General features: G+C 35.3%; 1 protein-coding gene across 2 annotated transcripts; it reads left to right on the top strand.

Annotated features, from left to right (window-relative positions):
- The first annotated feature begins 2,662 nt into the window (after nt 1-2,662).
- On the top strand, nt 2,663-13,975 carry LOC140001238 (coiled-coil domain-containing protein 138-like). 2 transcript variants are annotated; one of them, XM_072032407.1, is made up of 7 exons: nt 2,663-2,778; nt 4,293-4,472; nt 5,643-5,798; nt 6,595-6,711; nt 7,646-7,838; nt 9,825-10,007; nt 13,818-13,975. In XM_072032407.1, exons 1-7 carry the CDS (start codon nt 2,674-2,676, stop codon nt 13,958-13,960), a joined length of 1,077 nt encoding a protein of 358 aa, XP_071888508.1. In that variant the 5' UTR covers nt 2,663-2,673; the 3' UTR covers nt 13,961-13,975. The 2 variants fall into 2 exon arrangements, with proteins under 2 accessions (XP_071888508.1, XP_071888507.1); XM_072032406.1 differs by having other exon boundaries at nt 4,290-4,472.
- The last annotated feature ends 365 nt before the right edge of the window (nt 13,976-14,340 follow it).

Genomic DNA, 14,340 nt, shown 5'->3' with positions numbered 1-14,340 from the left:
TCACAAAGCTACTATTACCAGCAATATTGCTAAAATCACAATAACAATAGTCAGAGTCAAATTCCACATGCGATAAGTCAGAAAACCGAACTGTGTAACACCATAACGATATCTTTCTTATAACAATGCCACGAACCTACTATTACCACCAGAAAAATAGCCAAAATCACAGTAACAATAACCAGAGTTAAATACCGTACTCCATGAGTCAGAAAACCGAAATAAACAACACAATTCCAGATGGACCTTAAAGCGAGCTCTTTCCTTAAGGTCCCCAAATATACTTATGGTGCTTACCACAAAGTATATACCAAACACTGCCTCGCAGAAGATCACCTTCTGACTTACAGACAGTTCCAGATACAGATGGACCTCAAGGTCCCCAGATATACTTGTGGTACTAACCACAAAGTATATACCAAATACTGTCCTGCAGAAGTCACCTTCCGACTTACTGGACAGTCCCAGATGACCGGTCTACCAGAAAACCAAACCAGAATAAAGAATATACTCACTCACAATGATGGGGTCCTTGTCTGCCTCCGCAGTGATCCGGTGAGTCGAGGAGTCCCTCCGGGAAATCCCGGGGGTACCCTAGGGAGTCCTGTCCCCAGCGGGTCCTGCGGACCGGCAGAGAGGTAGTCCCATCTGGGGTGCCAGATTGATTCAAAGATCGAAGCCGAAATTCCTTTAAGTGGTATATTCTTTATTGCAGCGCTGGATGCACGGGGGATCTCTCCACCTATCGTGCATACCCAAAGCGGAAAGCAGTCTTGAATTTATACAATCAATCTATCAATATTCTACAAGCGCCTATACATATGCATTACCTATCCCCGCCTTCCCTCGCTTCTCATGCTAATTAGCCTTTTGGCACCTTGCGCCTGCGTAGAGCCTCCCAAGAATTGTGGGCAGGGGTCTTTGGGACGTGGGCAGGGGTCTTTGGGAGGAAGACCCCGAGTCTTCCTCACAGTGTACTTTTCACCTTTGGTCAGGAATCTGCTGAATTGGCACGTTTCTTAATTGCGAGAGCTGGTTGTTGCCAATTCTTCCGTTTGTTGTATCTTTATAATGAATTCCAATGTCCAATTTTGAGATTTATAGTCCTTACATTTGTTTCTCTGTCCATCTGCCGCTTCCTTATCATGAGTTCCAGTGTCTTGTTTTGAGATATACTGTCCATGTCTGGGGATTGTCCTTGCCTCCCCAATACCTCCCCAATACCTCCTTAATCAAAGTTACAGTCAACAATTTTAAATGTTTGAACAAATTGTTTGCAAAATTGCTGATTTTGTTTCTTTAAGACAAGAATTGTGTGAATGGTTGTAAATACTTTCTGCTTCGTTTTCTAGTACATGAAATTTAGTCTCTCAGAGCTTTTGCAGTATTAAAGACTTTAGAGTTAGTTATTTTTGAAAGTGTTAATTAAAGGAGTTTTTTCTCTGTTCTTAAAGGCACGCTGAGACAGTGGTTCACAAGAATACAAAGTTAAAGTTTTCTTCTCACTTGACTTAAATCTGACCTAAATGCTGACAAGCAAATTGCTGCCTAAACTCTTTTGACCGTTGCTCCTTCAGTGAATTGCAGTTCTGATGGTCTTGAGTATGATTAAAATCATCTGCTTCCTAGTCTCAGTAAAATCTTTCTTTCTCTTTCGTGCAAACTGAAGTATTCATAGAGGACTTACATGATGATCAGGATGCTTGTTGTATCCATAGAGTATGCTACTTATATTTAAATGGCGGTTATAGTTTGCCCCATATTGTTTTCTCACAGGTCATGCTCAGTAACAGTGTTATTTTCTGAAAACATTTGTTTTATGCTCAGCTTCAAAGCCTCAGTGTTGGTTTTTTTTTCAGAATCTGCTGGAAAATATTTAATTATATTACAAATTTCCAGTGAAGGGGAAAAAAGACACATTCCTTTGGTTCTTTTTCAAGGCAGAGAGGTTTTTGACTGTTACAAGTAATTGTCGCTTCAATTTTCCTTTGTTGCAGTTTCTTTTGTCTGTTTTTGCTTATATTTTAATGGTATGTACTGGTATTAAATTATATTATGGACTAATAATAACAACAAATATTAAAAGATTACTATCTTGAGTTTCACAATTATTTTTTTCCAATTCAATGAAATGTAGCACGTATTGGATACATTGCTGGACATTGCAGGACAGGTGTTTAAGTACAGGTGAACTAAAGCGTCTTAACTATCAGTAGTGAATAGTTAGAATATTTGAAAGATTCAAAAAAGGGAGAATTGGGCATATTTGTGGTTAAAATGGATGCTAAAAAAAAAAAAGAGCTAAGTGTAAACAAAAGCTTTGACATTTGTTTTCATTCACAATTCTTTCCCACACCTGACTTAACTGAGGAATGTACAAGAGGATCAATGAGAAGATCTAGGTATTTTCTGGAAAAAAAAAAAAGATCCATAGGCTGTACACCATGGCTCCCATTTTCTTTATATTTCTTCTTAATATGTGGTGTGGATGTTGCTTTCTTCACTACTGGTGGTATGTGCAGATTGGACCATGAAGAATTACAAATTTGATCTTTGAAAGTTTGTCCTGTTTTTTAACACTGAAATGGAACTTAGTTGAGAATTATTTCTAAAAAGACTCTCTTGTTAATCACGTTTTAAAATTTGATATTTCTCTAGCAGCATGAGACAAAAATGAGCCAACTGAGAGAAACCTTGAGAAAAATGACTGATGAAACTAACGAACTGAGGTCATCGCTTAACTCTCTGAGGGAAAATATCGAATTGCTAAAAACCCAGGCAAGATTAATTATTTCCTGTTACTAGCTTTACGAGTTACAGTCAAGTAGTCAAGCAGTACAGTCAAGTTTATAAGTAGCTTTGCAAGTTACAGTCAACAATTTTAAATGTTTGAACAAGTTGTTTGCAAAATTGCTGATTTTGTTTCCTTAAGACAAGAATTGTGTGAATGGTTGTAAATACTTTCTGCTTCGTTTTCTAGTACATGAAATTTAGTCTCTCAGAGCTTTTGCAGTATTAAAGACTTTAGAGTTAGTTATTTTTGAAAGTGTTAATTAAAGGAGTATTTTCTCTGTTCTTAAAGGCACGCTGAGACAGTGGTTCACAAGAATACAAAGTTAAAGTTTTCTTCTCACTTGACTTAAATCTGACCTAAATGCTGACAAGCAAATTGCTGCCTAAACTCTTTTGACCATTGCTCCTTCAGTGAATTGCAGTTCTGATGCTCTTGAGTATGATTAAAATCATCTGCTTCCTAGTCTCAGTAAAATCCTTCTTTCTCTTTTGTGCAAACTGAAGTATTCATAGAGGACTTACATGATGATCAGGATGCTTGTTGTATCCATAGAGTATGCTACTTATATTTAAATGGCGGTTATAGTTTGCCCCATATTGTTTTCTCACAGATCATGCTCAGTAACAGTGTTATTTTCTGAAAACATTTGTTTTATGCTCAGCTTCAAAGCCTCAGTGTTGGCTTTTTTTTTCAGAATCTGCTGGAAAATATTTAATTATATTACAAATTTCCAGTGAAGGGGAAAAAAGACACATTCCTTTGGTTCTTTTTCAAGGCACGCAGGTTTTTGACTGTTACAAGTAATTGTCGCTTCAATTTTCCTTTGTTGCAGTTTCTTTTGTCCGTTTTTGCTTATATTTCAATGGTATGTACTGGTATTAAATTATATTGTGGACTAATAATAATAACAAATATTAAAAGATTACTATCTTGAGTTTCACAATTATTTTTTTCCAATTCAATGAAATGTAGCACGTATTGGATACATTGCTGGACATTGCAGGACAGGTGTTTAAGTACAGGTGAACTAAAGCGTCTTAACTATCAGCAGTGAATAGTTAGAATATTTGAAAGATTCAAAAAAGGGAGAATTGGGCATATTTGTGGTTAAAATGGATGCTAAAAAAAAAAAAAGAGCTAAGTGTAAACAAAAGCTTTGACATTTGTTTTCATTCACAATTCTTTCCCACACCTGACTTAACTGAGGAATGTACAAGAGGATCAATGAGAAGATCTAGGTATTTTCTGGAAAAAAAAAAAAAGATCCATAGGCTGTACACCATGGCTCCCATTTTCTTTATATTTCTTCTTAATATGTGGTGTGGATGTTGCTTTCTTCACTACTGGTGGTATGTGCAGATTGGACCATGAAGAATTACAAATTTGATCTTTGAAAGTTTGTCCTGTTTTTTAACACTGAAATGGAACTTAGTTGAGAATTATTTCTAAAAAGACTCTCTTGTTAATCACGTTTTAAAATTTGATATTTCTCTAGCAGCATGAGACAAAAATGAGCCAACTGAGAGAAACCTTGAGAAAAATGACTGATGAAAATAAGCAGCATGAGACAAAAATGAGCCAACTGAGAGAAACCTTGAGAAAAATGACTGATGAAAATAACGAACTGAGGTCATCGCTTAACTCTCTGAGGGAAAATAACGAATTGCTAAAAACCCAGGCAAGATTAATTATTTCCTGTTACTAGCTTTACGAGTTACAGTCAAGTAGTCAAGCAGTACAGTCAAGTTTATAAGTAGCTTTGCAAGTTACAGTCAACAATTTTAAATGTTTGAACAAGTTGTTTGCAAAATTGCTGATTTTGTTTCTTTAAGACAAGAATTGTGTGAATGGTTGTAAATACTTTCTGCTTCGTTTTCTAGTACATGAAATTTAGTCTCTCAGAGCTTTTGCAGTATTAAAGACTTTAGAGTTAGTTATTTTTGAAAGTGTTAATTAAAGGAGTATTTTCTCTGTTCTTAAAGGCACGCTGAGACAGTGGTTCACACGAATACAAAGTTAAAGTTTTCTTCTCACTTGACTTAAATCTGACCTAAATGCTGACAAGCAAATTGCTGCCTAAACTCTTTTGACCGTTGCTCCTTCAGTGAATTGCAGTTCTGATGCTCTTGAGTATGATTAAAATCATCTGCTTCCTAGTCTCAGTAAAATCTTTCTTTCTCTTTCTCTTTTGTGCAAACTGAAGTATTCATAGAGGACTTACATGATGATCAGGATGCTTGTTGTATCCATAGAGTATGCTACTTATATTTAAATGGCGGTTATAGTTTGCCCCATATTCTTTTCTCACAGTCGCAAGTGATATATGAGCAGTATCAGTAGTTAGAATTCTGAGTGAAGAGAAGAACAGTTGTCTGAAGGTAGATACAAGAAAACTTGTGAAGGTTTTAGAGAGATGTTCGTGTAGTTTGTCTTCAGGAACGTCTGGATACCTTTCACAGAGCTTTTCTGTACAGTTGTAGCAGAGGGACAGAATGACAATTTCACGAAATCTTTATTCTTCCAACAATGCTAGTTACACAGTTAAAATTTAGCCTAAGTAGATTGTATGAAATAAAGCAAAGGAGTGTATTAAATGTATTAAAATGAGGATCATGCACAGATCATTAAATATTTTCTTTCTCCTATGATCCATTTAGTTAGAATTATAAAATAGAGTGATTTTGTATGTGAAAATCTCTTCCCAAGGCTTTCATAAACATTTGTTTAAGCACAAAATAAAGCATGTGCGTATTACTAATGTACTCGTATATTTTAGTCTATTGGTATTGTGGTTTAGAAAATCATAGACTTGAAAACTGAAATAACTGATGTTGTGGATGTGTTACAGTTACTACGGATTTCAAAAGTTTACGACCCCTTAACTATTCTTATGGACTGGATCTCAGACCAACACCTTAGCAAAATAGAAATACAAGAAGAGAGAGAGGGCAGTGAGAAAGCTCAGTGTGCTAAAGAAAACTACACTCTAGAAAATTGTATGAAGGTAAAGGCATTTGAATTTGTTTAGGTTGAAATGTTAAGATTCTTTGTATTATTTCTGAGTGTAACAGGTCTGCCTGTTTTACACACGCTTTGAATACATGAATTAAAAGAAAACAGCAGTTAATCCATCAGTATTAATTCCAACAGTGAGATGTAATAGATAATTTTTCATACAGATATTTATACAGATCATTTTTAAGGAAATGTGTAGTGTGCAGTCTGACCTTGAGATTCCACCTGTCTTTCTATTTTAAGTCACTTTTCTCAGCTGATAATTTATCTCGTGTTTTATCTGTAATACTGTATGTAATTCCTTTTTCCTAAGGAGATACACACGTCTAATTTAAAGTATTTTAGTGCTGATACTAGGTATTAAAAGTTCAAGTTATGTCTTATAAAAGATGATACCGTGCTATACTTGTAACGCTTTTTTGGGATACCGAGGCTTGGAAATCAGTGAAGCGTTCAGGAAATCTGCTTTTTCTGTTTGTTTGTTTGTTTGTTTAATTATTATTCTATCTAAAATTTGTAGCCCTTGGTATTAGACTTCAGAGCTTGAGCTCACACAATGTCTTTCCACTTTTTGTGTAAACCTGTGTAAAATGTAAATTCAGTATATAATTCTGTTACCTGTACCAGATCTGCCCAGTGAGTATTTGTACATGTAGTCTGTTAAACTCCGGGAATACGTTGATTTTAGTTTGGTTTAGTTTTGCTTAGTTTGCTTTTTACTTGTGGTTAGCTTGTACTGTAAGTTCGTATACTGCACGTAACTTTGCCATTCTGTATTTTTACAGCTTTTGCCTATGGTCACTGGACAGCTCCAGTGGATGCCATTTGTGGATCCTAAACTACATATGTCTGTGATTCAATTTATCTACTGGTCTCTAAGGCAGATAGACACTGGTAGTCAGGTAAATTCCCAAGAGATATTTTGTATTATAAATGAGTATGAAAAGTAGATATTTTCAGGGAGTATATATAAAAGAAACTTTGCTGTCTTTGCAAAGCATACATGCCTACCACAGATACATAGCAAATGAAAAACTAATTCTCACCAAATTAACTTTCTCACATTCGTTGTAATATTTTGCACTGTGTCTGTAAACATATTTTTGCACACATATGTGATCTTTGTTGCAGTAGTGTGTAGCATCTCAGAAATGGTATTTTCCATATGTGCTTACAAAACTTGTGAACTAGGAAAAGAAATATATTTTTGTTCGCTTTATGCATGAGATTTGTTGAAATTGATGGCAACGTGTGGCAAAGTAGCAAAGGTATTTTGATTTCTTTGTTCTCTACTCAGTGTCTAACTGAATAGAACTAAGCTGGTGGTTCCAGTGCTAATGAGAAGGTATTTTAAATGAGCTTGTTATTAAGTTTGATTCTGAAGTAATATTTCTGCACCGGTTTTTGAAAAGTCCAATACATCTTACCTGTACAGTATTCTTAAGGGTCATGTTTAGACCTTAGTTCTGTAAACGCTTTTGTAGGACCTAGCTTCAGGCATCTTCACAAAAGAGGGTAGTGTAGTAGGCAGCACTGATTAAAGCTGAGTTTGAACTGACTTTATTCTGGAACCAGAGGCAAATTAAATAATGTCAGCATATCAGGGGCCCTGACTACCTTGTTTCTTTGTGAAGTGTGTGTTGACTAGGCCCTGTGCTAATGTTGTTCAACTGCTTGTGGAACGCAAAGTAGTATCCCATGTACAGACTATATTGCAATACACGGTCACGACATCTGCTATTTAATATTTAATCCTTAGGGGAACATACGTACTTAGCAGACAGGATTTTCATGTATTTTAATGTTTACGCTAAATGTGCACGTTGTTTGAAACAGGATGCAAGCATGACAGCAACAATGGAGAGACTTGCAGAAGTTATTCTCAAAGGCGCAGTACAAAAGGGAAGCATGCAAAAATGGACTAAAAAGTCTACACGGAGTAAACCAAAAGCTGCACATTTCTTTAAAAGCTCCTCTATGCCTTTGAGGTTTCTGTCAACTTTAGTTGTGCTTAGAACAGCAAAACGAAGTAAGTTCTGGTTTTTATTATGTCTTTTTTAAATTATCTTTTTCTTTTTCTTTTTTTTTTTTTTTTTAAATCTTATTTTCAGGTATGTGCCCAGACAAAAAAACAAATGTACAAAATGCAGCAGTTCAATGATACTGTAGCATCTGTAATGCTTTAGTAGTAAAGGATGTTTTATTTGAATTTTACCACCTGATGAAGCATAATATAGGGAAGCAAGTATGAACCTTGCTATTATTCATGTCATAATTTGTGTGGTCATTTTAATATGCTTTATTTATGTCAGTGAGATCAACGTATTTTGTGACAAAGGGGAAAAGAGATGTTGGTAATTCTCTCAAGCAATCACCGTAGCAGTGATTTGTTTGTCAAGATCTGCACTGCATATAATGGTACAGCTAATTGCTCCTCAGTAAACTGAAATCAGTAGCAAATTCAGAACAGTTCTAGAATTTCATTGCTTTGTCAAAGTTTAATGTAAAGCTCATACTCTATCTAGCTCTTACCTCTCTGCTGTCTCCCCTTTTCTCCTACCAAGTCTGTCACTGCAAGTGGCTACCCATAAACATTATCAGCATTGAAGAATGCTACCATATGCTGATGCAGTATAGTAATGTATTTTGTTAACAGGCAAAAGCAAATGAGGTCGTACTTGTCTGGAGATATCGCAGTTCTTAGTGACTTTTGCTTCAGTTCATGAGAGTTACTCCGCTTGTGCAATTTCCAGGATGCCGTAGTATCTCTTCTCAGCAGCAGTTTCTTTAAAAACAAACAGGGCCTGAAAAGACAAAAAACGTTTTCTTTGAAGTGATGACAAAAATACTGACCTGTGCAGTATTTATACTGGTAGTACTTAGAATAAGTAGGATTTAAACATTCTGGAAGACCACCCTGTCACCATTAATAAACAAATACAGTATTTCAGCTGTTGGAGGGAAGAATCAGTGTATTTTCAATTTCAGTATCATATAGTTTCAGTCAGAATATTTTGGTGAAGCATGATTACCCTGAAATTGAAACTCACATTTCTAGAAATGTTTGATGAAAATGATGCAAATGAATTACAATACAAAAAAAGTACTTATTGCAGAGATTAACTATAAGCAGATGAAAGCTGTTGATCAGAATGAATCAGTTTAGCTTCTCATGGTCGGTTTTTACTGCGAGCCTATAGAACATGGAAAAAAATTACCTGTTAAATTTATGTTGAAACTTACCGTGTATGAATTTTCATCACTGACCACATGTCTAATGATCTAGCGATGACAAAGCAGCACATTCAGTTTAAACATATATATCCTGTTCCCTTCAAGATGCTAATATCCAGCAGATGGCACTGTAATTAAACTTTTGCTATGTGATAAATTTTTCCCTTACTCTTAATTTTCTGTGCTCCAGATGATCAATGCTATTCCAAGATATTGAGGAAGATTTGACATCATGAAATTAAGAAAACTGAATTGATTCACTTAATCTAAATTCTCTGAATAATTTAGTGTTCTCCAAAATGGATGCATATATAACGTGGATGCATATATAACTTAAACTACAGCTTTTTATGGAAAGGAATGTGAATAGTTGCTGTCATGGCAGTAATTGCAGTTATTCAGATGAATGAGCCTTTTACTCCTTTATTAGAGGCTTCCCAGATGTTGAAACCAATATAGTCCCAAACTATGCAGCTTGTGATTTCTTTTCTCTCTTAAGGAAGAGATTAGAAAGGTGTTATATTTGCAAATATATTTTGCTCAATTTGTGAGTTGTAACTTGTCTTTTTTTCCACTCACAACAATTTTTGTAAGGAATAAAAATAGGCAGAAGATGCATTTAAACAAATAAGTAAATTAATATTTTCAGCCATTTAATTTTTTTTTTTAATTAGTATATATCTGCAACAGTAACTCTTAGGATAAATATTCATGTATTTGTGATCATCTAATGGAACTGTGATTACATAATTTTTATTCCCTGTTTTCTGTTATCTTTCAGTGGATTACCTGACTCAGGCATTTCATTCCCTTTGCGTGGACTTGAAGACAGATGAAGGAAAGATCTTATTTTTGCAATACCGATGTGTGCCTATCATACTAAGCCACTTAACTATATCCAAAAAATGTCTCCTTTTTATTGCACTTAATACATTAGTTGAGATGGCCATGAACAACGATAAAAGTGAGTAATTGAAAAAAATACATACAAAGTTATGATGAAAGTAGGTGAGGTAAGCATAAATACCAAATCAAAAATAACGTGCTGCTTCTCTATAAATAACCTGATCTAGCATTAGCATTCATTTGTGTCATTTAAATTCATTAGAGATATAAAGTATGTTTCTGAATTGTCCGTCTCTTCTCACTGTCAGCATCCAAGCTTTACATCTTGTCCTGGTTGCTTTCTTAGTGGTGTGATTTTTTTTGATGTTTAGTTTAGCTTTTCTGTTTATTCCACTGGTTTACCTTGCTGATGTTTTGCCAATGAGTAATTTTCTTTTGAAGTAAGGCTGTGCCAGGGCAGCCATTTCATGAAATCCTGTTAGCAGGTGGAGATAAAATAAATAAATAAATAAATAAATAAACTTTTATCTTTTTTTACCCCCCTAATGTGAACAGCTCACCCCTAGCCATTTTTCACTTTAAAGTAATTGGAAATGGCACATCTGTAAGGGATGGTTATGTTTCAATGAGTTGTACTGTGGTGTGGTCCTATAAAAGGGTTAATAGTCTCCTTCACAGTGGTTTTCCAGGTGACACAGGCAAAGAATCAGTTGATAACAATCTGGATGAACACACAAGTAGTGAGCCATTCCAGTGTCATGTGGAACAATCCTTGTTAATTTTCTTAAAATAAAAAGTATTCATTGTTTTTTGGAACAGAAAAGGGAAGGAGAAGGGACTGCTGCTATTTGTGAAATGTATATTGTTGGCTTGGGGTATTTTGTTACCATGTACTATAGGGGCAAAAACAGAAAGCGTGTTTGACTTGGGATGGAACAACGTTGAGTTAGAAGGCATTTTGTAGTGAGATAAGTGGCAGAAAGATTTACCTGATGTTGTTTTCATCCTTTTTAAGACCGTGTGGTTAGTTTATCTATTTATTTTTTTTACACTAAAGTATTTCTAATCATCATAATTTTGATCGGTATAGTAACTGGGAAAGAAAAACCTAAGCAGGGTTGATGGTATCTGACATTACTTTGAAGAAAAATTCCACTAACAGTACATGTTCTGTTATCTAGTAGTAGTCATTTCGATCTGCTGGATGCCTAGATTTGGAAGAATAATGGAGATAAATTGTGACAAGTTCACATTTTGCCATGTTGCTTGTAACCTTGTTGCATGTCAAATGTAACCGTTCAGGTATTGGTACCATCTGTTTCCTATCTATAGGTAGTATCTTAATGACAAATTAGAATTAATAGTCTTATTGCTGTTCATCTTTACTGGCACGCAGCTTTTCATGTACCCCATCCCTGTTTGGTTCAGGTGTTTCACATCCAGAATCCTGTCAATCTGTCTTGTTATAAAGGTAGTTCCTGGCTTCCAAGGTGTAGGTTTTTGTTCTGGTCTTTTCTGATCTTTGTAAACTTCTGTTCAGTCCAACTTACTTCTGTGACATAAGGAATCCTGTTCTGTTTTTAACCTTTTTTATTGCTTTTTTTTGTGTGTGTATGTTTGTGATGGTCATTTAAGAATGAGGGTGGCCTCCCGTACATCCTGTGTCATAGCTGCGTGAAGGTCTTGCACATCTAGGAAGCTGAAGAACAATTGATACCATCCTGAGGTCAACATGTACTGGGTGATGGGCTGGACCTGTCCTTGGGCTCTCTTAACTCGGGGTCACCCACGAAGGCATCCACACTCGAGGGGCCTTGCACTGACTGTTACCTCGCCTGCCCTCCGTTGTGCTATAACCACTGGCTCTTACCAGGCCCAGCTGTTGACGACGAGAATCAGTTAAACTCAGCAAATGGTTCCAATCTTGCCAGTGACTGTGTAAGAGACAGCAGCTCATCAGCAAGCTGTTCAGTGTAGTTACTGGTTCTTTTTCTGTGGTCCTTATGTAACTTTTCCACGAGCTAACTCTCCATCACTCTGTTGGGTTGGTCCGCTCTCCTGGCAGATCCACATGCAATTAGAAACGAGGCAAAACCGTAATGGTTAATTTGTTAAAACATGAACTTCAAGCTGGTGTTCCTGACAGTCTTCATTTTCTGAGGTGACAGAGCTTTAGCTATAAAACAGAAATTTCTGAATGACAATAGCTGGTGAGACTTGATGCTGTGAGTGACTGATCACTTTGAGGGTAAATTTCAGATGAGTTCTGTCAACAGTGATAAATTGCTCATTGTTCATTACAGTCTACCAATGAAGTTAAGTTAATGTAACTACCAAATGCTGCAATTTTTTATGGCTCCTATGGGAGGCTTTTGCAGATTATTTAAAATTGTGTCAAATCCTGACCGGATAGATTCCAAGTTAGTTTTTCTACAGTAGTTAATAAAAACAAAATCTGTGCAGAGATGATGCAGAAAAATATGTAAAAATACACAGTTTTTATTCTTCTAGTTCATCAGATAGACAGGCATTTAAATTATATGCTTATTTTGTACATTTGTGATGATTTAAAATCTATTCTGCAAAAGCTTATTTGAAATGAATATATAAAATGAATAGATAAACAATGTAGGAAAAATCTCTTTAAATGCATGTCTTTATCAGTTTGCTTTCATGTGATTGAACTTTGTGAAACTTGAGGTATTATTTCCACTTTGGCTCTTCTGCTTTATGGTAAAATTCCCTCAGCGTATTTTTTATATTGTTTTATAAACCTCACAGTTAAAACATTTTACAGTGTATCTGTATGTATATGTGTGTGTATATATATTAATAAAGTTTTCTTCAGATACCTTAAGACCGGTATTTTTAATAATAAAATAATACAGTATTATTGAGACCAGTAAGAACAAGCCAGCAAAGAAATGCCCAAGTAAGCAGAATATGGTATTTGTTTACACCTACAAAAAGGAATTTAAGGCATTTTTAGATATTTATAGGAATAAATTGTAGGACCTCCTTCTTCTACAGTAAAAGTAGAATAATATTACAATAACTATTAATTTAATGGCATATTCTAAGTAACTATATCCTGGGGCATACCAAGTGTGTTTATACGCTAAGGGCAGAGTGCAGTGAATAGTGACTTGTTTTGTTGGATTCCTAACAAATGTGTTCAGTTCTGTGACCTATTAAATCGGTACTTATGTTCTTTATGGTGTTGCTCTAAATCAGTCTGTACTATTAGAATCAAGAGTGAAATAACACAAGGGAACAGATTTTACTTTATTCTGAATTGACTAAGTTTTGGGGAGCAGGATAAATAGAAAAGATTATACTATATGGCCATGTTTAAAAATTATCCAGCATTTTACAGGAATTGTTTTGATATTCAGGTGTTCTTATCCAACTCTGACCTCTCAATTACGATTCTGCCTGTCTTGAAACGGTACGGTGACAGTTTTGATAATGAAAAGCTGTCTAGTCATCAGTGTCTACATGTACTATTTCCGTACGTCATTTTGCAGCAGCTTAAAATATTTCCTTGTCAGTTTTTTTAGCATAGCTTAGTGTTCTCCTCATGTCATCATAAGAAAAGGAGCATTGAATAAACATGTTGAAGATGAGATTTTTTTATCTGAGTTTAAAATTGCTCAGTGTCCTGTTTTCCTTTGTTCTCAAGGGAATAGGCCTTGTTTTAATACCACAAGTGCTGGTAATATCAGAATTCTTAGGAACTTGGGTGAGTTTTGTTCGTGGTTTTACCTGATTTTTGCATCACATGCCTAGAATATACCCAGTTAGTACATTGTTCTCATGGTTGCACAGCATGAGGCGCATATAAAACCCTCAAAAGCTATAAATCAATGATTTAGTTTTCCATGAGCCAAGTGCTGTGATTAAACTTTTTAACTATTTTCTTTTACAGTTTACTTAAAGATTTTCCTGGAAGACTGCAGTAATGAACGCTTTTTCCATACTTTGGCTGCATTGCTTCAGAATCGCGACCTAGACATTTCGATTTTGGAAAGGATTTGTTTTATATTACAGAAAGTCTCTGAAATAAAGTAATCCTTTACTACCGTTTTTCTGTTAATTGCCATTAGATCACTGAACTTGGGGACCTTTCTCTTTTTTTAAAAGCGCATCTCTGTTTTGACGTTCATTTGCTCCAATACAAATAATGCTGGACTTTCATTGTTAGCAATTATGTTTAAAATGTTTGTCACAGATATGTAAGATGAATCTCTCAATTTGCCTATATATCTGTGTAGTTCAGAATATGAACTAAAAAATAACTAGCCTAAAGAACATATATTCCTCATTTATTTAGATGACGAGAATGCTTAGAAGAAAACCCTTCTTTTCTTCCCCCGACCTTCGGTTTTACTGAGTTACTTGGTAAAAATGTCCTCTGAAAATTGTTTTGTATGTGACTTAAATTTCAGTTT

The sequence above is a fragment of the Anas platyrhynchos genome, chromosome 39 (genome assembly GCF_047663525.1).
Source record: "Anas platyrhynchos isolate ZD024472 breed Pekin duck chromosome 39, IASCAAS_PekinDuck_T2T, whole genome shotgun sequence".
NCBI classification, from domain to species: Eukaryota; Metazoa; Chordata; class Aves; order Anseriformes; family Anatidae; genus Anas; species Anas platyrhynchos.
This window is presented reverse-complemented; position numbering and strand designations above follow the sequence as displayed.